At 34.1% G+C, this 24,599-nt stretch overlaps 1 protein-coding gene across 1 annotated transcript in view; it reads left to right on the top strand.

Annotated features, from left to right (window-relative positions):
- Positions 1-24,599, top strand: part of dsf (nuclear receptor dissatisfaction) — a 211,881-nt gene that overhangs the window by 10,342 nt on the left and 176,940 nt on the right. Inside the window, exon 2 of the mRNA XM_035353724.2 lies at positions 20,093-20,151. Within this exon, the coding sequence (XP_035209615.2) occupies positions 20,142-20,151 (10 nt within the window). The 5' untranslated portion in view covers positions 20,093-20,141. The remainder of the gene's footprint in view (positions 1-20,092; positions 20,152-24,599) is intronic.

The raw sequence follows: 24,599 nt of genomic DNA, 5'->3' as shown, positions 1-24,599 counted from the left end.
AAATAAACATTTAAAAAGCGTTTTAAACGTTTAAAAGTTTTAAAATGTAGAAGAACGCTTGAGGCGCGTTATAGCCGCCCTGCTGAAGTTTCACTTGAACGTGCTAGACGCGTTACGGACGATGAAGAGGTTAAAAGGGTGCTTTGGAACGAGATGAGCTTTCCTCTAAATCCAGGTAGTGACGATTTACCGTCCACCATATTTTAGTCGGCGTTATTTGTAGATCTTTTAGAATTTTTAGAGCAAGTAACGTGAGAAATCAGTGACGCCCTTTTCAGGATTCGAATTACATACTTCCCGATAACTAGCTGAATATGCTTTTAATTACCCCACAAGGGCATGCAGTGAGAATGGTGGAAATTCTTATGGCCATTCTAAAACATTCTCGCAAAAATTTATCTTATGATGTATCACAGAGTTTTCATTGTACGAAGGTAATATAATACCTCGATACATTGCGTATATATAATTAATCAAATTAAATAACGCAATGTATATAATAAACATTGCGTTATTTAATTTGATTAATTTAGATTTAGAAACCAATTTTTTATTTACTTTTCTTTCTTACTAGAACCGCATAAAAATTTTAATTTCACGTATATCACTGAAATTAATCACATGGTTAAACTATTACAATATGAAGGCTTTATTTATTTACTTTTTTGAAACCATAGGCTTGCTACCAGTCATTTAAAACGTGTTTAATCGAGATATAATTGAAGAACACTTGTCGATCTTAACAGCGCAATGAAAATAATACCTATTGCAATGCACAGTTAAACGACGAAGGGATAAGTCTAAGTTCTAAAAAAATTAAAAAAAAAAAAAAAAGAATTTAAAAGACTAGTTTATTAATCGAAAGAAAAACAAACTATTGCTTCATAAGTTTTCGAACTAAGTTTCTTTTATATGAAAGAGGATCGAAATTCTTTCAGCATGGTCTTCCCTTTTTTAAATCGTATTACTTGATGCTGCGATTTTGCAGTTCGTTGTTTTAAATAAACACTACTTTGCCATAATGTATACTTTGCCATAATGGCACTTCTAGAAGTTTCATGCTCGATTTATTTCATACGTAATGCGTTGTTTCAAATTACAGCACATTACATTGTAGAGACATCAAGTTGTTTCAAAACAGGAGAATGAAAAATGAGCAATGCCATCGCCGGAACTGGAATTACGGACCTCTCGCACGCGTCGAGCGTGCTAATCTTTACCTCACGAAGACATGCTAAGAAGGCGCGAGAAATTCCTTATATACTCCCCCTTTTAAAGGTCGACTGGGGATTAGGAAACCCAATCGCCAAATCCTGGTGGTGGAAAATCATCATCCACCTCCCTTTTTTAGTTCGGGCACCACTGTAGAGACATTAGGTTGTTTCGAAGCAGGAGAATGAAAAACGAGCCATGTCCTTGCCGGGACTCAAACCCCGGACCTCTCGAATACGCGTCGAGCGTGCTGACCACTACACCACGAAGGCATGCTAAGAAGGCCAGAGAAATACCTTATAATATAGGAAATAAATAAGAACAAATTTATCAGGAGAATTTCCAAAAAATTAATTCAGTAAATATTCACCGGTTTACTAAAATTACAACGAAACCCGTTCTTTTAGATATATATATATATATATATATATATATATATATGTGATGTACCAGCTTTTGTCGTAGCTAAAATTATCAGACGATAAGTTTTAAAAAACAGGATCCATTTGTTATATTTCAGGAGAAAATAGCAGTTACAAAATCAGATATCCGGAGTAAATAAAAAAGAATTACTAATAACTTTTTGTATGAAGTTTACTGCATCGTGACATTAATATGTGACATTTGTATGACATTATAAATATCCGACGTGGACACCACATTTCTTTGTATACCCTATTAAATTATACACAATTTTTATCTAATAACAAACTGATATTAAATAGATATTTACAACACTAACTGATATTAAATATTTTATTGTTAGACTTATTACACATACAGCTATTACTTACACTGCTAGTATGTTACTTATACTGTTATTATTCACGTAATTTGGTTTCGTTATATAACAAATGATATTTTTTTTTAAATTTAACATGACACAACAAGAATATTTTCTTAAATACTATTATAAAGGAAGTATATGACTACGACCTTGTGATGTATCAGCTTTAGTCGTAGCTTAAATAATCAGACGATAAGCTTTAAAAAACCATTAACCATCCATTTATTATTATTCAGGAGAAATAGCAGTTACAAAAATCAGATATCCGGAGTAAATAAAAAAGAATTACTAATCACTTTTTGTATGAAGTTTACTGCATCGTGACATTAAAGAAAAGCCCCGATATTCTTTTGCGAGTCCTTTTATAGCCTCTGGAAAGGCGGAGCTTCCAAAAAATGACGTCAGCCTCGTCAGCCAATCCAGTTCGCTTTAAATACTTCCAGGACATTCTATAACTGTACGTGTAGAAAAGGCGGGAAAAACAACTTGAATACGAGGCTGTGGATTTAATTCCACGTACTTTCAAATAAGAGAACGTCGCCATTAAAAATGAAAAGAATATACAGTTAGAATTTTAAGTGCATTCTTGATTATGGAATTTTATTATTACAAATATATATATAAATTTGTATAGCGGACGTAGAAAACATCTGAGTTAGAAGGCTTAACGGTTTTTAGAGTTCAAAAGATTCAGATAAGGAAAGCTGTGCGAAGATTCGTCTTTTCAAAACTAGCAACTCTTTCAAGATTTGCAGAATACGATGATTAGAATATTCTATTCATTCATATTGTAAGGATTAGGTTAATTTTATTAACAGTTCAATTTTAAGTTCCTTTCCTGTCAAATTCTTAATTTCAACTTACTACTTCCGGCCAGAACGTAGTTTTGGAATCACTCTGAATACTTAATGAGGAAGAGCGGAATTTAAACCGCGAAGTCTACTTGCTGAGTTAGAGAGAATCAGAGTTTTTGATTTGCGCTCGTCTGCCTTTTGGCCACTCTCTCACTCTCAAATCTGTTATTACGCTCGGCCGTACTCAGGCTCTTGATAGGCTTCGTAGTCAAATAGAGTAAAGAGGCAACTCGTTTAGTATCTTGATAGCTTCGGCTATATCTCTTTAGTTAATCTTAGTTATAGTTTATTTCTTAGCCTCCTAAGTTCAAGCCCAAGTGTCGGCTTTGATTGTACACTCGAAGACGGAGTTCTGTTAAATCTTATTGGAATAATAAAGGATTAGTTACCCTTCCATCTTGATGTTTCTTGTCACACTAACTTAAGCGATTTTTCGCTAACTAGTTCTTAAGATTCGTCACTTTCTACAGTAACTGAGAAATACACTAGTGAAAATCATACAATATAAATAATAATAATTATAATAATGAAAATATCTGAAAAGTTTACGTTTTAGCGGCCGCCCAAAAGGGTATGTTAAGGTATTTTACACTCTCGCTGAGTTCGCAGTCTATTAATTCTGCACTTATACCTGGTAACCCATATTTTTTGTTTTTTCAGCTTATTAATTTATTATTTTTTCAGCTTATTATTAAGTATCATTTTCTTCACACATACGCAATACACAATTATACTAATTAAACAAAAATTATAAAAGCACCATTGAATTCCAGAACAGTATTAAGTGTTGCTACACATTTTTAGCCCAAAAAGCGTTAGCCCAGAAGGGCTGCTAATTTTGTTTCGGCATTTTACGTTCATACACTATAAAGGGAGAATTACTTTTTAAATTGTTGCCACCAAATATTAGAGTCCTGTTTTACATTTAAAGAAATTAAATAATGAAAAATCTGAATAAATGTATGTATGTTTCTAGCATTCTGATAAAACAACAGTTCCTAGAGCCATGAAATTTTGAATAACGTTGTCCTCTACTCGAATATGGGCACCTAGTAGCCCAAATTTGGAATTTGTTTTATTATCGATTTCATATTTTTTAACACTTTAACGAATTCTTGATTAACATACTCAACTATTTCAAAGCGAGCAATGGCCACACTATACGAAAAAAAAAAAAAAAATATCTTCAGCGCTCGAGACTGTGTATCAGAAATTCTAAAGATATGCTGATTTTAAAATTATTTTGAGGTATTGCTCTTAAATTTAACTTTACGGTTTAAGTGCGAAGAACCTGATATTTAATAAATAAAGGTAACACACAAAAACGTTAAAAAATCGCCCCTTTGGGCGCAATGTAAATTCTGATAGCTTTTACATTTTTATTTTCTATTTTTTTTAGTCTTAGTTCATCATATTATTCGTGTTTATTTTTCTTAGTAACATAAGTAACATAGTAAAATATTGAGAATTTTAAATTCCTTGTGCACCACATAGTATTACACATGACTTAGAGAGGTAAGTAAAAAAAAAAACAAACAAATACAACAACACAACACAATATAAAATAAACTTACAAATTCACAAATGACACGTAAGAGATAAATTTACAGAAGAAAGAGAAAGCCATTTTATGTTGGACAAATACGTGAAGAGGGGAAGGAAATACAATATTCACAGAGTTTAACCTAGAAATGAGTTCTTTTCGTCCTTCCTTGAACTTTGAACAATAGAACAACAAATGTTCGACATTTTGCACTCCCCCGAAACTGCATGAACCCAACTCTGTACTAGATAATGTAAATGTCTTCAGATATGAATTGAATTTACCATGTCCAGTTAGGAATTGAGTAACTTCAAAATTGCATAAAAAGTGCTTATTATTCAATCTGTGAGGAATGGAAGGAATATATAGTTTAGTCAAAGAGGCAGTAGTAGATTTTCTGTATAATTCATTCCACTTCGAGTATTGTATCATCCCTATTTTTGTTCTTGTAAAATGACTTGGGAAGTATCATTGAAGTAATTACTTGAAGATGTGTGTAACACGGCTTGTAAACCCATTTTTGTCTTTTTGTTATTAACGTTTCATGAGTTAAATTTATTTATTAAATATGACATTTGTGCACATAAAATTCAATTCATTAGCAAAATAAAATATTTTGAATCAGCACGTCTTTAGAAAATCCGACAGAAGGTCTCGTGAGCAGGGAATAAAATTGTTTTGTTCTGTACTGTGTTGCCACTACTCGCTCGGAAATCATCGAGTTTGTTAATCAATAATTCATTAAAGTTTTACAAAATATGAAATAGGCAATAAAACAAATTCAAAATTCGGGCTTCTAAGTGCCCATAATTGTTGGAGGACTACGTTATTCAAACTTGGCTGGCTCTAGGTACCGTTGTATTTTTATAATGTGCGAAACATTCATGCAGATCCTTCATTATTTAGTTTCTTTAAATATAATGCATGGCGATAGTATTTGGTGGCAACAGTTTGAAAAGTGAATCAACGCAGAAACTGAAACAACGCAAAATGCCTATTTGAGACTAATAGCCGTTGGGTCTAATGCCCCTTTGGTTAATAAATCTGTAGAGACATTAGTATTTTTTAAAAGCAGGCAAGATAAAAAATGAGCAACGCCCTCACAGGGAATCTAACCACGGACCTCTAGAATACGCGTCCAGCGTGCAGGCCACTACACTACGAAGGCATGCTAAGAAAGTGGGAGAAATACCTTATAAATCAATTTTACTTATCATTTTGCTCTATCGATTACTTTTTCTTATTTTTCTGTATTTAACATTAGTTAAAACGTTACCAACTGCTGAGCCAACTTATTTTAAACTTTCAACATTCATCAAAATTCTTCCACTTTTGATAAAAGACTTCAATTTTAATTCTCATTGCCGAGTTATTTCTTGAATAAGTTTCGATTTTTCTTTTATTTAACAGAAGGCAACATTATTACGTATGCCTTCAGAGCATTTCAAGCAAGCTTAGAATAATTTGATGAATAAGACTTCGTTGAAATAAAAGTAAATGTTAATGTGGTTTTGAATTCCCCATTTATAAAATATTCAAGAAATTAAATTGAAATGAAGATCTCAAACCCAATTTAAAATTCGCTTAATAAAAATAATGTTTCTTTATTCATCTCACTGTGACTGGTTGCCGCAAATTCAGAGTTAATTTTCTTCGGTTTCGAGACGAAAAAAGCGTGAAAAATTAACAGTGCTCTCACGGGAAGCCAACGAGAGATCTTCCAGATTGATGGCTAAATGTGATGACTATTTACACCACCATACTACGCATGGCCGACTGCCATAATTATTTACATTTTCCACGATCTAAGAAGCGACTGAGAAGGAAAAGGGTAGCCAGTGGAACTAGTCCTGTTGCCGACAAATTATTGACCAATATACGTGAATAGCAGAAGTGCGACAACTCAACACGACTAATTGTATCGCGTTAAGATATACGATTGTAGATAAGGTCATGCTTCGAACTAAGACTAAATAATGTACCAACAAAGGTGTAACCCCTCAATAACCACTCTTTATTTCCATTTTGTAAATACTCACTAATGTATCTCCATCAATACCTAAATAAAATAATTTAGTTACCTAGATGTATATCGTCAGCCCAGAAATCCCCTAGATACCTAGTTTACATATATTTTAGCTTGTGTGCCAGAACAGAAAACAAAGCTGTTTGAAATAAAGTATCGCAAATTTCGAATGCGTTCTGATTGGCCGGGATCTGAAACATGGATCTTATAGTTTATTGGGTCGAAATACTAATATATGACACCACAGCACATACAAAACGAATACAGTTATTCATTACAAGTTATAGGAAATGATTCTGATAGAAAGCTGGGGCAAAATCATTAGAGGATCACTATTGCAGAAGTCAGAAACGGCTTCAATGCTTCTGTTCGTCAGAAATGGATTCTGCCTAATGGATTTATGAACAGAAATGTAGCAGTGGTAGGAAAAATACATTATTATGGAAAGCAACTAGTGTGGTATACACACCAATCAACAAGTTGTTCTACTTCAAAACTGTGATGACGATGAATTTAAAAAAAATACTATTAAATATACTAAATAAAAGAGAGAGAAAAAAAAATCTCCCACATATTGATGGGAGTTTTTCATCTCCATACGGGGACTTCTCACAGATTTCTCTGAAATGGACACGGCATCCTTATTAGAGAAGACTAATAATTGAGTTATCATATCTAGAGACACACAACGCTAGAAGAAACTTTTCCGAGAAACGAGGTTTTTCTCCTACAAGGCTCTCTAGCAGCCGAGCGGTAAAGTGGCTGAACACTGGTAGTTCAACTTGGGTATGAATTCAAGCGAACGGAATAGCTGCATGGTCGTTTACATTTTGTTCCCTGTATAAGGTGGATAGGAGACAATTTCCCTTATAAAATCCTTAAAAGGCATCGTTCTCCTTAGACAAATACTCCTCGCAAGCATTGCATGGTGAGTTTAACGAAATAAACCAAACCAAACGCTTTCTACCATTTAGATTCTTAACTGTTTCGCTAGATTCGATGCCATATGTACTCGTGACATTCTGCAACTGCGGTAAAAATGTTTCGCTTGAAGCTCTGTTCTTAGAGAATTAGTTTTTGCATAAGTTCAATCAATGAGATGTCCCAAAAGCGAAGATTCCCAGAAGTGTTTCTTTCAATTAAATGTAAATGGTAGCTAGTAGGTACGATGCCGGATTAAGTTGTAACATTTATTACGATTTCCTAAACAGTTACAGTCAATTCCCGACTAATCGGAGGTGAATTAACAAAGTTATCAAAATCGCCTTGCTTAGAAGAAAAAAGGCAAGTTTGTATCTTATTAAACGGTGGAAAACTTACCATCGCATACCATTAGAATGAAATAAAATTCCTACGGGAAATGTAAAATAGAGCAGAAAATTTTTAGTATAACAACAATGGCTGATGATGGCACTGTATTTTGGAGTTATTTTATTATTAATGGAGCGCATTGTAAATCATTTGCTAAACATAAACTGCTATATCGTAACAATAAATTAAGTGTATAACATTAACAATCTGTTTCTCATTAACTCCTATCGAAATGCAAGAGTAATATAAACAAAAATATCGTTCTTTCTACTCTGAAGTGCATATCTCTTGTTTTAAACAATGATTTAACTTACATAACCCTTGCCATATTAATTTACGTAATGTTTCTTCAAATGAAACTACTTAAAAAAATCAAACGTAAATTATTAACGGTATTTTTTATCAGTTTCACTATGGATTTTTTTTCTAATTTCTGAGCTTTTCATATCCGCTGTCGGATTAACCGTTATTTTGGGTTAATCGTAAACATCTTCCTTCAGGAACTTACCGTGCTTTTAAATTCACTGCGTAGAGAATTATGACACAACCAACATTTAAATAAGCATATTTCCCATGCCCGTTCATTTTGAGTTAACGGTCACATTTGTAACTGAGACTGGAAGATAATTAGTTCGATATCCGGCGAGGACGCAGATGATCTTCCAGATTTTCAGTCGGGAAAAAACTCACTAATCTCTACAACTCCATTTTATCTGTCGTATTTTCGTAAGCCCGAACTGAATATGTAAATTAGCCATACGAGTAAGATGTATAGAAAGAACATAAATAAACTCAAGTTACACTTGAGATTATTAACTTACTTACATTTGATATCGACATTGTACAATTTATTTGCGCTGTATTTAAGTTGCTACTTTAATTTCAGATGAGCTACTGAATTTAAACCAAGTGAAGCCGAGTTATAGGAGCCTAATAAAGGTTACCTAGTATTTGTTACAGATGGCTAACACTTAGAGTTCAATGCATTTGTTGAGAATAGACAGTGCAAATCAGAAAGGAAGCGTTCTGCAGTTCCAGTTGTGATAAAGAACACTCCAAGCGGCGGATCCGAGAGTCTTCCATTCCCCTCTTCCGCTACCGGGAAACTCCTTTGAAAGGACTTTTGGCTCGCATTATTTTAAAGGCTTCCTTTCCATGTCTCATAGCAAATACATACTTACAAATACCAAGCCTTCTCTGGGGTTCAAACCCTGACTCAATGATAAAGATGTTGAGTCATTAGGTTAATTGGAAGCAGGAAAGATGAAAAATCTGCAACCGCCTTCGCCAGGAATCGAACCACGGACCTCTGAAATACCGGATCAGTGGGCTAACAACTACACCACGGAGGCAGGCTAGATAAGCGGGAAAAATACCTTATATACTCCCTTTTTTCAAGGGCGACTAGGGTTTTAGAGGACCTAGTTGCCAAATCCTGGGTGCGGAGAATCATCATCCACAACCCTTTTTAGTTCGGGCGCCCTTTGTAGAGTCATTAGGTTAATTGGAAGCAGGAAAGATGAAAAATATGCAACCGCCTTCGCCGGGAATCGAACCACGGACCTCTGAAATACCGGCTCAGTGTGCTGACCACTACACCACGAAGGCACGCTAGAGAACCGGGAGAAATACCTTATAAAGAAACCAACATCACTTATCCTTACATTTTTCAGAGCAACAGGTCAGTAGCATTATAAATTAAAACTTTTAAGTTGCTCAGTTTGCGACGTCCAAGGAATTGTTTTAGTTTTGTTAAACAATTGGAGCTTTTTTTACAACTCCATTAATCAATGTAATTTAAAGTTGATTGCAGTTTAATTTTATCTGCATTTAGAGCAATAGGCAGGGGATAATTCTTCATTACTATCACATTCTTATTTAAAAGACCTGCAGATACTCAAATAACAGATTTGTAGTATACGTTATTCCAGAAATGAGCACTGTTTAGCTAGAGAGGAAGAAGTGTGAAAAAATTAAAAATGACTTCAATCTTCTTTGCTCCGAGTTGGAATTTTTAACAATGATTGAAAATTGTTTCTTAAATTTAAGCAATTCATTGCTAATATTTATTTGCATTTTGTAATTTCATTATTTGTGGAAAGGGCCCAGAAGCGCTATTAATTTCGTTTTGGCATTTTGCGTCGAAAACTTTAAATGTCCTTTTCACTTTTCAAACTGTTGCCACTAAATATTATCGCCCTGTGTTATATTTAAAGAATTAAATAATGAAGAATCTGCATATATGTATGCATGCTTCTCGCACTGTGGTAAAACAACGGTACCTAGAAGATATGCTCTTCTTAAATTATTTTGCGATATTCCCGTTGAATTGAATTTTATGGTTTAACTGCGAAAAACATGATATTTAATAAATATAGGTAACACACAAAACGTTATAAGGTATTTCTCCCACTTTCATAGCGTGCCTTCGTGGTGTAGTGGCTCTGCACGCTGGGCTGGTATTCCAGAGGTCCGTGGTTCGATTCCCGGGGAAGGAGATTACTCATTTTTCCCCTTGCCTGCTTTGCCAAAAGAATACCTAATGTCTCCACAGTGGCGCCCGAACTGAAAAGGGTATTGGATGAAGATTATTGGGATTCCGCCAAATCCTGGGTGAGGAATTTGGCGATTGGGTCCCCCTAAATCCCAGTCGCCCTTTAAAAAGGGGAGTATATAATGTATTTCTCCTGCCTTCGTGGTGTAGTGGTCAACACACTGAGACGGTATTTCAAAGGTCCGTGGTTCGATTCCCAGCGAAGGCGTTGCTAATTTTTCATCTTCTCTGGATCCAAAAATTACCTAATGTTTCTACAATGGCGCCTGAACTAAAAGAGTGTTGGATAAGGTTTCTCCACAACCAGGATTTGGAGATTGGATCCCCTGAAAACCCCAGTCGCTCTTTAAAAAGGGGAGTATATAAGGTATTTTTCCCACTTTCCTAGCGTGCCTTCGTGGTGTAGTGGTTCTGCAAGCTGAACCGGTATTCCAGATGTCCGTGTTTCGATTCCCGGGGAAGGGGATTGCTCATTTTTTCATCTTGCCTGCTTCCAAAAAAAAAAAAATACCTAATGTCTCTACAGCGTTAAGAAAAACGCCTCTTTGGGCATAATATAAAACCTGAAAGCTTTCAGATTATTATTATTGTTATTATTATTTAAGCGTTCCGCCCTAAGAGGCACTATACCAAAGGGAAGGATACTTTCGTAGAGAACTTTTTAAGAAAACTCTCTCGTATTAACACATTATACATGTAGAAAACCACGAAAATGCCCATGCAGCCAGCCCGTTCGCCGTATTTAAGTCTCGGACCGAACTACCAGTGTTCACGGACTTTACTTTTGTAACTTTATTGTTATTTAACTTATCATCATTCACCGCTGGTGAGACTTTGGAACATTATTGAAATATTTTTATTACCATTTTGTACCATTAATACCTCTCTTCGAATCGTAATCAATTGTTAGTAACCCATAACTACTATTTTCTTTCTACAGGTTAAATTATATTGTTTATTAGTAATATAAGAATATTAAAAATAACATGCGAGAATAATACGCACTTTTCGCATTTTTTGAAATTTAAGTAGAAAACGATAATTTCCACAACAACAACAACAAAAAAAAAAAAAAAAAAAAAAAAAAAAAGAAAAGAAAAGAAAGAAAGAAAGAAAAAGACAATTTTGATGTATTTTGGGTTCTCACGGGCACACACTGTATCAAGAATAATAATAAATTCGCCAAAATATGAATCCCTTACATTTACGGGACTCCAGGCAAAGCCTACAGTTTCGTACGGTAAAATATAAAGCACGTTTTAAAATTTTCTACAGGCATGTATAGAATTACTGAACATCATAAAAATTGTTTGTGTGTCTGCTTAATAAGAAAAAAAGACTGTTTTATCATGCATTTGATTATGTAGGTAATATACATGTTCCTGTACCTGCTCTTGTAAACATCTGCATAAATTAATTTATTCTAATTCAAAATTATGCGATACAAATGTAATAACAGTGAACTCTGAAATGTGAATATTTTTATACCCTTATACTTCTCATCAATAGTAATATGGAAAAAAACGTGTAGCTCAATATATCATACAGCAGTTTTAAAATATTTCTTTTGGAAATCGAGAAATTTCAGTCTTCTTTACGAAGCGGCTATATCTATGTATATGAATACATTCTCATAGTGTATTTGGCTGGGATTACTGAAATGATTACAAGGGGTTTTCATTCAGCAAGATAGAATTTATATCTGAGGTATGAAGATTTTATGCAATTGAATTTTTCAGCAAACTGAATTTTACATTTTTGTTTTGCTCGAATCTTATTTGGCATATCTAAAATAAATATTTTCATATGCAAATGCCTTAATGCATGAAATTACACATATTTCTGCTACACAGTGAACCCAAAATTTCGTATTTTAAAATATACATAATATTTTGTTTTAAAAATTTAAATTACATTCGTAGAAAAAGTTTTAATTTTCGAAAGATATTCATTTCAGCGTTTTAATATTTTTAAACTCAGCTTCCCATACCTGCAGTGGAAGAATTTGTAACACATCGTAAACGTGAAGAATCATAAAATATAGATTATAATATTTGTATGTGAATGTGCTTCTTCGAAACACTCAAAATAATCACATATAAATAACACTTTCTGGGAAGTTTTATTTTCTGCTCGTCTTTTTACTTGTATTATTGTCATCTAAATCATATTCACATATAATTAAATATTTTATATTAAAGAATTTTATAATGCATTATGCTTAATGTATTTTACTTTTGCGTATCCAAAATAATTTTACTTGTTTTGCATAAGCCTACCATTTGTTTTCATTTTAATTGACCTAAATTTTAAATTTTCGCAATAAGACTTCCAGGAAATCACCTCAAATCATTCTTAAGTAGAAAATGATTTGGCATTAACTGTAAAGTATCAAGCGCTACTTTTTATTCATTAAGGGTATCAGGAACCCCTATATCGGCAATGTTAAACTGGCCATTTTCGATGTACTTTTTCTCAAATTCTGCTGTAGATACACGTTTGAAATTTTTTGTATAATTAAAGTATACCAAATGATGATACCAAATGATCGATTAGTAAAATGAGCTTTTCAAACGTTTTGAATTTTAGAGTAATTTACAGAATATTTTTGTTAGGCATAGTAAAATTTAGCACTTTTCTCAAACAAAAATTTAAAAACATTTTCTTTCCTAAGTTTATCACAAAAAGCTCATTTCAGTAAATATTAGGAAACCTAATAAATAAGCCATAAAAATTTTAGATACCTGTGAGCAGTAGTTCCTGAGGAAAGGTACATCGAGTATAAAAAATCACGTTTGGAGAAAAACGCGTTTTTATGTAAAATTCCTCATTAATCAAAGCAGTCGGTTAAAAATTAAAACTGGGTTTTCTACGGTTCTAGTTTTCATAGAGATTAAAGAATGGTAATTTTAGAAAGATAAAAGTGTAGAGAATTTGAAAATGCAAAAATCCGAAATCACAATTTTTTGAAGATTTTGGGGTTCCAACACCCCTTAACTAAGGTATTTTTCCTGACTTCTTAGCATGCCTTCGCGGTGTAGTGGTCTGCATACTCTACGCGGATTCGAGAGGTTCGTAGTTCGAGTCATTACTCATTTTTCATCTCTCCAGCTTCGAAATAACCTAATGTCCTTACAGTGGCACCCGAACTACAAAAGGTGGTGGATGATGATTCTCCACCACCAGGATGTGGTGATTGAATCTCTTAAATCCCAGTTGCCCTTTAAAAAAGGGAGTATATAAGGTATTTTTCCGCCTTCGTGGTGTACCACGAAGGCGGAGACCAGCTCATTATTTATCTCTCTAGCTCATTATTTATCTCTCTAGCTAATTATTTATCTCATTATTATCTTTGTATTTAGTCACATGGAGAGATTAGATTTCTTAGCCACTCTAACAGTGTTCTAAGAAACGTAAGACTGTTTCTGCCTAGAACTCCATTGGGTCTATTTTTACTTTACTTGTTTTACCATTTTTACTTACATTTTTACTTTACTTTACTTGCACCCTAAAAATTTCGGGTATCATATTTTGAAGGAAATATTCATTTTGACCATTTTCCGAATCCATTTGAAGGATGTTTTTCTTTTGCGTGACGTCTGTACATATGGACAGAATAAAGGACCTTTCCTTTCCCAAAACATATCGTAAAATGGATTCTTTCGTAATTTCTGTACTTACGAATGTACGTACATATCTATATAACTCCAAAACGATTAGCGGTAGAATTTTGTAATTTTGTATATGGTACTACTATAGCATCTAGCTGTACCCATTCCTTTTTTATAGCAATCAACAGTATCGCCTCCTTTAATGATGATGATGTCGTGTCTATGACAAAGTGCAATTATATAGCTTCGAAGCTGTCAAAGACAGCTTTTGCAACCTCGGCAGCTCTATCAGCATAAAGTAGGTCCACTGGGTCTTCAATGCCGATGTTAAACAATCTGGCCTGGATTGCTGGGCAGCTGAAGATGTGATGGCGAGACAGTGGGATGTCATCTGGGCAATGAGGACAAATGTTGGCGTAACTACGCTGTCCGTCTGCAGAAATCCTTATCCCTTTTAAGTGATTTGTCCTAAGTCTAGTTATGATAGTCGATATGGCTCTGTCACTGTTCCGGATGGATCAGTTCCGGGATGGAGTTTCCTTTAACTTGATCGATTAGTCTTTGTCTGGCAACTGCATTGGTATCAACGAGGGTTAGGCAGTTAGATGGCTGAGGAGAATCAAGGGTGCCTTTGCAAGCTCATCGGCCTCCTCATTACCAAAAATATTTACATGAGCCGGTATCCATTGTAAGATGCAGGATCTTTGGACAGCAATGATTTTGTTTGTGAACTTAATGATCTGATGACTGAGTTGACATTTGCCCTTCTGGATCGCTTGCAATGCTGATCTGCAGTCAGAGAAGATGATGATGCCCTTGGGATGGATCAGTTCCGGGATGGAGTTTCCTTTAACTTGATCGATTAGTCTTTGGCTGGCAACTGCATTGGCATCAACGAGGGTTAGGCAGTTAGATAGCTGAGGAGAATCAAGGGTGCCTTTGCAAGCTCATCGGCCTCCTCATTACCAAAAATATTTACATGAGCCGGTATCCATTGTAAGATGCAGGATCTTTGGACAGCAATGATTTTGTTTGTGAACTTAATGATCTGATGACTGAGTTGACATTTGCCCTTCTGGATCGCTTGCAATGCTGATCTGCAGTCAGAGAAGATGATGATGCCCTTGGAACTCTGGTCTTCTTTAGAGAGATAAATCTCCAGAGCACTTTTGATGGCGACGAGCTCGCATGTATAGTTGGAGGCGATTTTCCCAACAGGAATACTGTGGTATTTCTGCACTCCATCTGATCCGATGAAAAAGACTCCGATGAAATAGACCGCCTCCTTTACATGGCTTAAAATTCCTTATTCGGCTTTTAATTTCGAAATCGTTGATTGTAAGCATATACTTCCACTTACAGAAGTGCTTTAAATGATGAAAATATTCATGTTCTCGCAATATCAAATTTAAAACAATTTTTTTTCGGTAAATGACGAAATCTAATTTTTAATGTGGTCTCCAGCTTTCTATACTAATATTTGGGAATATTTTATAGTCGTCATGATAAAATAAAAGAAATTTGTCTCCCGTAGGAAAAATTTGACAGGGTTACCCAATTTTAAAATTTGCAATTTTTAATGTCATTTTTAACTTAGCTTGAGGGATCGGTTAATTAAGCTTAAATAATTCGAGGAAATAAGTTTAAATGAAGTGCAGCAAAAAATATTTATAATTTAATAGGCATATTTTGTCTTTTATGTTACATAAATCCTGAATCATTCTCTATTTGAAAAGGAATAAAATACGTTAAAAATACGCAAAAACATTAGGTTAATCAACAAGCTAAATCAATAATGCCGTCTTCGAAATTTAAAATGCTAATCTTCTAATTGCCATCTAGGTATGTTAAGTACCTGCATCACAAAAATATGCGCATGGAAATAGATAACTTCTTACATTTATCGCTGTTATTACGAAACGGCTCGTGATTCAATGAAAAACTCAGGTGTGGATTAACTACAGTCCACCATATTTTCCCTTAGAAGATAATGTAGGTATCATTAACTTTCTCGGAGGAGTGAAACAGAAAATAAACTCTCTGCTCAAAAGCATTTCAACTATAGAACTTCAGATTGCTAAATAGAAGCTCTGTTCATCTTCACCACGATAAAACTTACAGGAAAATGCAGTAATTTGTTGCAAATTGACATTTCGAGATCTTTTGCTTCATGTTGCATAAGTTATTTCTCCCGCCTTCTTAGCGTGCCTTCGTGGTGTACTGGTCTACATACTGGGAACCTATTCCAGGGGACCGTGGTTCGATTCCCGGCGAAGGCGTTACTCATTTTTCATCTTTCCTATTTCCAAAAACACCTAATAGCTCTACAAGTGGCGCCCGAACTAAAAACGGTGGTGGATGACGATTCTCCGCCACCAAGATTTGGCGATTGGGTTTCCTAAAAACCCCAGTAACCCTTTAAAAGAGGGAGTACATAAGGTATTTCTCCTGCCTTCTTAGCGTGCCTTTGTGGTTTAGTGGTCTGCATGGTGGGCACGTATTCCAGAGGTCCTGGTTCGATTATCTGCTAAGGCGTTGCTCATTTTTCATCACCCTTGCTTTAAAAATAACTTAATGTCTCAAGACTTAGTTATATTAATTATTAGTTAAAGCTAAATAATTAATTCCTTTTGCTAAAGCATCTCTAAATCAAACTAGTACAGTAAATCATATCATTTCAGTTTTTGTTAATACTTGCAATCACTTTCCCAGGAAATAAATTTTGCTGCTTGAAAATGACCAACATTAAGTTCAATCGATATGCATAGTGATTTCTTTTTTCAAAACTGATGTTAATTTACAATTAAAGTTTTCCGGGTTTTAAAATATACGTAACAATAGCTTTTATTTAATCAATTATGTAAATTACAAGACCTTTTATTTAATCAATATTAAACAATAATATAAATTACAAGATCTTTTATTTAATCAATATTAAATAATAATATAAATTACAAGATCTTTTATTTAATCAATAATGTAAATTACAAGATCATTTATTTAATAAATAATGTAAATTACAAGATCATTTATTTAATTAATAATATTAAGACCTTTTATTAATAATTAAATTAATAAAAGGCCTTGTAAATTACAAGATCTTTTATTTAATGAATAATGTAAATTACAAGATCGTTTATTTAATCAATAATGTAAATTACAAGATCATTTATTTAATTAATAATATTAAGACCTTTTATTAATAATTTAATTAATAAAAGGCCTTGTAAATTACAAGATCTTTTATTTAATGAATAATGTAAATTACAAGATCGTTTATTTAATAAATAATATTAAGACCTTTTATTAATAATTAAATTAATAAAAGGCCTTGTAAATTACAAGATCTTTTATTTAATGAATAATGTAAATTACAAGATCGTTTATTTAATCAATAATATTAAGACCTTTTATTAATAATTAAATTAATAATTAAATTAATAATTAATAATTAAATTAAATTGAGCATATGGATCTTCGGAACAGAAAGAAAGATTGAAATTTGTTATTTTATTTTGGGAATCGAAGGATGGATTTAGAGATAAAGGAAAGCTTGTAGAGGTATTATGTTATTTGGAAGCAAGAGACTTGAGAAAGCAGCAAAGCCTTCGCCGGGAATCGAACCACGGACCTCTAGAATGCGCGCCCAGCATGCAGACCACCACATCACGAAGGCACGCTAAGAAGGCGGAAGAAATACCTTATAAGCTCACTATGTTTATCTGTCTAAATGGAGGGATGTTTTTGGAAGGCTAAAGTTCTCAAGAGAAATTAAAAACGAGGAAGCGACTCATATTGACGTTATTGCATGCATGAAGGCAATTTTATATACTTTACCTTGCACATAAAGTAAACCACGGGAACACTCACGCAGCTATGCCAGTTTTAGAGAACCAACCCTAAATCGTATTATAAGTATTCAAGTAAAATACCATTTTAGAATTTTCATTCGTAAGATGAAGAGTTTTGGGATATCATACGAAACTGAAGTAGAGAGACAACTGTACAGTGGACTCAGAAGTCAAAGAAAATTCAACATCTGCATGTTCTTGTTATTCCTTCCTTGCTGGAACGAAACCTTTCAATGAAAAATACGAGTGTCAATTAAATAATGAACAACAATGCAATAAATAAGGAAGCATTTCTCACGAGAGAGAAATATTTAAGAGTTTTAATTATGTTAATTCTTAGGAAGATGAAATAAAGAGGAGAAGAGACGTTTGTTTTGAATTTTTAAAACTTATTCTAAAATACAATTTCCAGAACGCAGATTAAAACACTGTTATACTACTAAGAATTTTCCCTACAGTGATGGAATTACTTAGTTTTGTAACAGTAATTTTTCTACACATAAATCTCTTATGTAGCATTTGAGATCTGCAAAAGAGTACCTTTCATTTAAGATAGTATTAATATGAATTTCAAGGAAGAGTAACTAAGATAATGAAACAAACTTCTAGGCTGTCACTGACGATAAATAATTTTTTAAAAAAGAAAAAAGAATCTGAAAGGTTTCAGATTTTAAATTACGTCGAAAGGAGCCTTTTTTTTAACGTTTTGTCTGTTACCTTTATTTATTAAATATCATGTTCTTTGCACTTAAACTTTAAAATTCAGTTCAACAGCAATGTCGCAAAATAATTTAAAATGAGCATATCTTTAGAATTTCCGATACACAGTTCCGCGCGCTGGAGATAAAAAGGTTTTTCTTCCCATAGAGTGTTGCCATTGCTCGCTTTGAAATCCTTGAGTTTGTTAATTAAAAATTTGTTAAAGCTTTATAAAATATGAAATCGATAATAAAACAAATTCCAAATTTCAAATTTGGTCTTCCACATGTAAATATTCGTAGGAGGATTACGTCATTCAAAATTCGATGGCTCTATGTACCGTTGTTTTATCACAATGCGAGAAACATACATATATTTATGCATATTTTTCATTATTTAATTTCTTCAAATATAATGCAGGACTCTAACATTTAGTGGAAACAGTTTGAAAAGTGATTCGCTGTTTATAGTGCTTCAACACAAAATCGCATAACGAAAACAATAGTCCTTCAGAGACAAAGCTGCCTTTGGACTAAAAACAAGTAAAATATCCTTTTAGAAATCCAGAATTAAAGTTCTATTTAAAAAATAAACACAATGATGTAATTTCTTTCTCTACTACATGGCATTTGAAGTGTTCGTGTCAGAAACACTAACTTATCAAAAGAATGACAATAAAAATACGTTAATTGTTATTTATAAAAGATATATTGAAAGGAATCCTTGATATCCTTTACTATTTATCATCATAGATTAGAGTTTATTCTGTTAAATAATTCTTAAGTGTAAGAAAATGTATTATTCAAAAAAAAAAAAAAAAAAAAAAAAAAAAAAAAAAAAAAAAAATCTGAAATGTTTCAGATTTTAAATTACGTCCAAAGGGGCGTTTTTTAACATTTTGTGTGTTACCTTTCTTTATTAAATATCATGTTCCTCGCACTTAAACCATAAGATCCAGTGCAACAGCAATATCGCAAAATAGTTTTAAAACGAGCATATCTTTAGAATTTCCGATACAGAGACTCACGCGCTGGAGATAAAAATGTTTTTTCTGCACAACGTTGCCATTGCTCGCTTTGAAATCCTTGAGTTTGTTAATAAAAAATTCGTCAAAGTTTTAAAAAATAGGAAATCGATCATAAAACAAATTTCAAATTTGGTCTTCCACATGCTCATATTCGTTGGAGGATTACGTTATTCAAAATTCGATGACTCTATGTACCGTTGTTTTATCACAATACGAGAAATATACATACATTTATGCAGATTTTTCATTATTTAATTTCTTCAAATATAATGCAGGACTCTAACATTTTGTGGCAACAGTTTGAAAAGTGAACCGACATTTATGAGTCCGACGCAAAATGCCAAAACGAAACTAATAGTCCTTCGGGATTCAAATCCCTTTGGACTAAAAAATAGTTCCGAATCTTCAAAATTATGTCTTGTGTTTTTATGTACACCAAAAGTAGTGGCTAAGATCTTCCAAATTTTTTTTCTTTTTATTCTTCGGAATGCAATAATGTGGATATCTTATCCTTCTTTAGTATGAAGAAAAATAATATCAAAAACGAATTTTTTTTATTCCTCAAAGAAAAAAAAAGAAGTCCTTGTCAGGAACTGACTTTTGCTTCTTCTTTTCAGGAGTCCCGATGTGATCCGATGCTCCGGAAGGTGGGGAGCCTCACAGAGGATGGAAAAAAGTGAGTTTCTATTGGATAATAAATGAGTTTATATTGGATTATAAGTGTTATAAGTGAGTTTATATTGGATTACAAGTGTTTAACCTTATGCACATCTGGTAAAATGAAATGAAAAATATGACTTTCACATCAGTAAATGAATAGAAAGTCACCAGTATGAAAGTAATTGAAACTCTAAAAACAGTGTCTTTATTTGTTTATATTAAGGGCACAGAATTAAAATAATCTTGCTTTTCTAATACAAAAACAATTCAACGAAAATATTTTTTTTTTTTTTAGACTTTCTTGAAGAAAGTCTATATTATTCATTTCGATCGTTTATTCTTAATCACGATCAACGAGGTTTAGCTTAAATATATGTTACTTGAAATTTATGAAAAAAAAAAGACTTTTATAGAATGTCTACGTAATTTCACCTTTCTCCTAACTAACTAACTAAGATTTATACCGCAGCTCGTGAACCCAATCACATTCTGGGAACGGGATAAATCCCGTAAGCGTCACCCACCGATGACTTGAAACACTCCTGCTGGGCCCAGGGTCCCACACCCCCGAGACACCAACAATTTTATGGTACCCTCTATTGATCACTCAACGATCAAAAGCCCACCGCTAAACACGAGCCGGTCAAGACCACCGTCCCGGCCGGACCGAGACCACGGTGGGGTGGGAGATGGAAACTTAGGGTCGATGACCGGCCGTTAATTTGGGCTACCTGCCAGCACTACACGGGATGCCACTCTCCTTAGGCTTTACATGGAATTCCAAGGACAGCAGTGACCAGACGCTCAATGTCCCAGTTTGCTATTTGGCTACCAATACCCTGGTGGAAGGGACTTACACCTCCCGGCCCATGAAGAGCAAGTATAGACTTACCCTATGGACCATCGGGAACCGCCAAGTTCATAAATTTCATCACCCCCGTGGCCGAGACTGCCTAGGTACAGATCCTAGCCAGTAGCTTCGCAGAGTTCTCTACGTCGACCCCCGGGGGGACCTTTCTCCTAAGACAGATTCATCGACTTGAAATGCATCTTGAGCCTTCGGTAACAGCACACACTCATCGTAATACAGACCATATTTAACTTATGGGCACACACAATCCAGAACATATTTAACATATGCCCCCCCCCCGGGATAGGCTCGTCACTCTGTGTTTTCCACCCCCACCTCCTAGAATGGATAGAAAATGAAAAGAGGCGATTGATGCTTTAACTGGTCACACTCCTACCAGAGCGGGGTTGTATTAGAATCCTACAAAAGAAATTCACTTAAAAAGATAGGAAATAGGAATGAATTTAAGACCTTTTCAGGTGGCATTGCAATGGAATTACTGTTCATTAGAAAGCCTACATTGAGCGTAACGTCTTTAATTTTTAGATAACAGATTAGCGAATACCAAAAATTTAATCTCCAGGATTAGAAGATTATATTTAGCATCCTGGAATGTGAAAAGTAGTCATTTTTCTAAATAGATCTCGACAGTGGGTCAAAAGAGTAATGTGTGTGTGTGTGTGATTATGGCAAAGCCTCGAGGGCTATCTGCCTAAGGGGAGGGATGCCTTCGTGGAGGACTTTCTAAGGGAAACTGGCTCGTATACACGTAACACATGAGGAAAACCACGAAAACACCCATGCAGCCAGCCCGTTCGCGGGATTCGAACCTCGGACCGAACTACCAGTGTTCAGCGACTTTACCGCTCGGCCGCTGGTGGGCCCAAAAGAGTAAAGATACATATTTAAGGCGACTTTCAGATGCAAAAATGTATCTTTGAAGGAGGGAAAAAGAATGAATATTTGACTTTTATAGGATACAGAATTATTGGCGTTTTCGAGCAAAGTATCAGAATTATTTTAGTGCATACTTTCTCTAGACACTGTATGTAATACTTATTATATAGAACGACATTATAATTTTATAGAACGACAAATGTTTTTAGGCAAAGTATTAAACGAAAGTCATAGAACGGTTTTATTGAAGAAATATGTAGAACTTGATAGCAATAACGTCTTATTTAACTGGATAAATTAGTTTAGTTTTGTTTCCTACAAATATTACAATATAGTAGATTAGCTGTCTATAGTCCTGTGGTTCTTTTTTAATAGTTACTTTGGATTTTTCCTAATTAACTTCATTTAAGTAGTTTTGGTTAACAATATTATTTTTTGTAACATTGTGATGTTGCGTGGCCCCAACTTGTCCGCAACAGTAGTAGTGACTGCTATGAACTGGAAGTTACACAAACTCGTAAGAAGGGTTTAATCCCTTTTTATTTCACTTTAGAACTTACAGTTGCGTTCACTTGACGCTCACAAACTACGCCGACCCGGCGGTGTTAACCAAAAATAGAAAAGTACAACTAAAAATAAATAACAGGATAAATAAATAACGAGGTCACTACCTACGTGGCTCTATAAACGTGACTAACTTAACCGCGTTCTAAGATACAGCTGAGATTCAGCAAACTTTCTGATTAAGACGTTGAAAGAATTCAACTAACTGCCGAAGTAGGCACACAGGCCGAAATGCGCGGTTCTTAAACTTCTACCAAGCAACCTTCACGCTCGTGAATCAAAAAGCACACTTACAAACTCGTTTTCCTTCTATTTAGCTCAAATTACTTCTGCTAGAAATTTGAATACTCTGCGCGTTCTACTAAAATTTACATACTCTGGCATTGGCAATTTCAGGGGAAAGTAAAGGCTTGACAGGAAAGATAGCTTAAAATAAATGTTAGTTAAAATAAATATAAACCCTACAACATTATGTAGCAGTTTGGATAACTGATCATAGAATCGCTGTTGCATGTCAAACTGCCACGACTTTTAACCGGATACTACAAGCTACCCTTCCATTTTCATACAGCATGGCACGCACTAAACTATAAGAGTTAAACAAGTTAAAAGTACGTATTTCGTCTCTTCCAAACAAAACCAGAATATATATGGGGAATTCTCCTTCTGAAGCCAACATCGAAAGTCATACCACTTCATATATGTCGCCAAGTAGAAGTATTTTCTACTTTTCCGGTTTGTCTTTTGGCATTGCACAAAATGCCTAGAAAAAATATGAACTATTAATAGATTCATATTTTGAGTTCTGTTTTCTGCATTTTTATGTACTGCCAGGACATTCTACAAAATACCTGTTGTCATGTATTCAAACATAAATTTTGAAAACCGCTTTGATCATGATTAACTTTTTTTACGGTTTCTTCTAATATCCTTTCACTTTTTATTAAATTTACAATTGATGCGTTTAATTACAAAAAGCTATCGTACCAGGCTACTCGTTTTTGAGCTATGCGAGATACGTACGTACATACGTTCGTATACAGACGCCACAAAAAATTCTCTTCAGAATTCATTTTAAAGCAGTTTTGTAATTTTTTTGGCGTAAAAGAGTCTTTTATTCTGTCCTTACGTACAGATATTACGCAAAATCATCGTTAAATTGCATTAGAAAGCAGTCGAAATGGATATTTTCGTTGAAATGTGCTGCCTGAAACTTTTCGAGATTACAATACTTCCTTTTTAATTCGTACAAGGAAGTAAAAATATAAGGATAACAATATGCTTGACTAAACTAAAATTTACATTTCAAAGATAATCCTGCAAGGAACCACAATTCACCACATTTCATCAAGATAGATCTTTAGTTAGATTATTTAGAAGATTAGATTTTAGTAAAATCTTTAGTTTACCGAATTGGACACGGATTCGTTGTTACTTACTTCAATATAAATAGTAAATTGTTATTTACTTCCAGCAGTTCCATTCTTATTATCTGCAACGCTTATGACCATTCTTCAGGTAGATTCCAAACACCCGTTTTGTCATACAAAGACGTCCGGGTGTCCGGGCCCTGCATTCTCCTGTCACCTGTTAGCATGCTGGTTTCTGTTTCTTAATTTCTTAAAAGCCATGGTTAAGACTTATTTTATAATTAACTTTCGACTTCATTTAATCACATATATTTTTTTCCACTGCATTGAAGTTTACTTTCTGTATAAAATCATGTAGCATATAATTACTATCGTGAACGTTTTAGAAGTCTAAACTCTTTTTTCTACATTCGTATCAGTTTGTTCAACAGCGATACATTTCGGGTATCATATTTCAACGAAAATATCAAAATGACAGCTATCGAATGCAATTTAACGATGGTTTTGCGTGACATCTGTACGTAAGGACAAAATAAAGGACTCTTTTTCCCAAAACGGGTTGCAAAAAGGATACTAAATTGTTTTTCACGGAATCCTTTTTCCCAAAACGGGTTGCAAAAAGGATACTAAATTGTTTTTCACGGAATCCTTTTTCCCAAAACGGGTTGCAAAAAGGATACTAAATTGTTTTTCACGGAATCCTTTTTCCCATGTCTTGATTAGTCTAAATACCAAGTTTGGTGCCATTTCGGCTGTTAGATCACGTTACAGGGCTCTCCAAAC

Source organism: Stegodyphus dumicola, chromosome 11 (genome assembly GCF_044657685.1).
Source record: "Stegodyphus dumicola isolate Sdum_Otavi_A_Nest chromosome 11, ASM4465768v1".
Taxonomy (NCBI): domain Eukaryota; kingdom Metazoa; phylum Arthropoda; class Arachnida; order Araneae; family Eresidae; genus Stegodyphus; species Stegodyphus dumicola.
The sequence above is the reverse complement of the archived record's forward strand: the minus strand, read 5'-3'. Positions and strand labels throughout refer to the sequence as shown.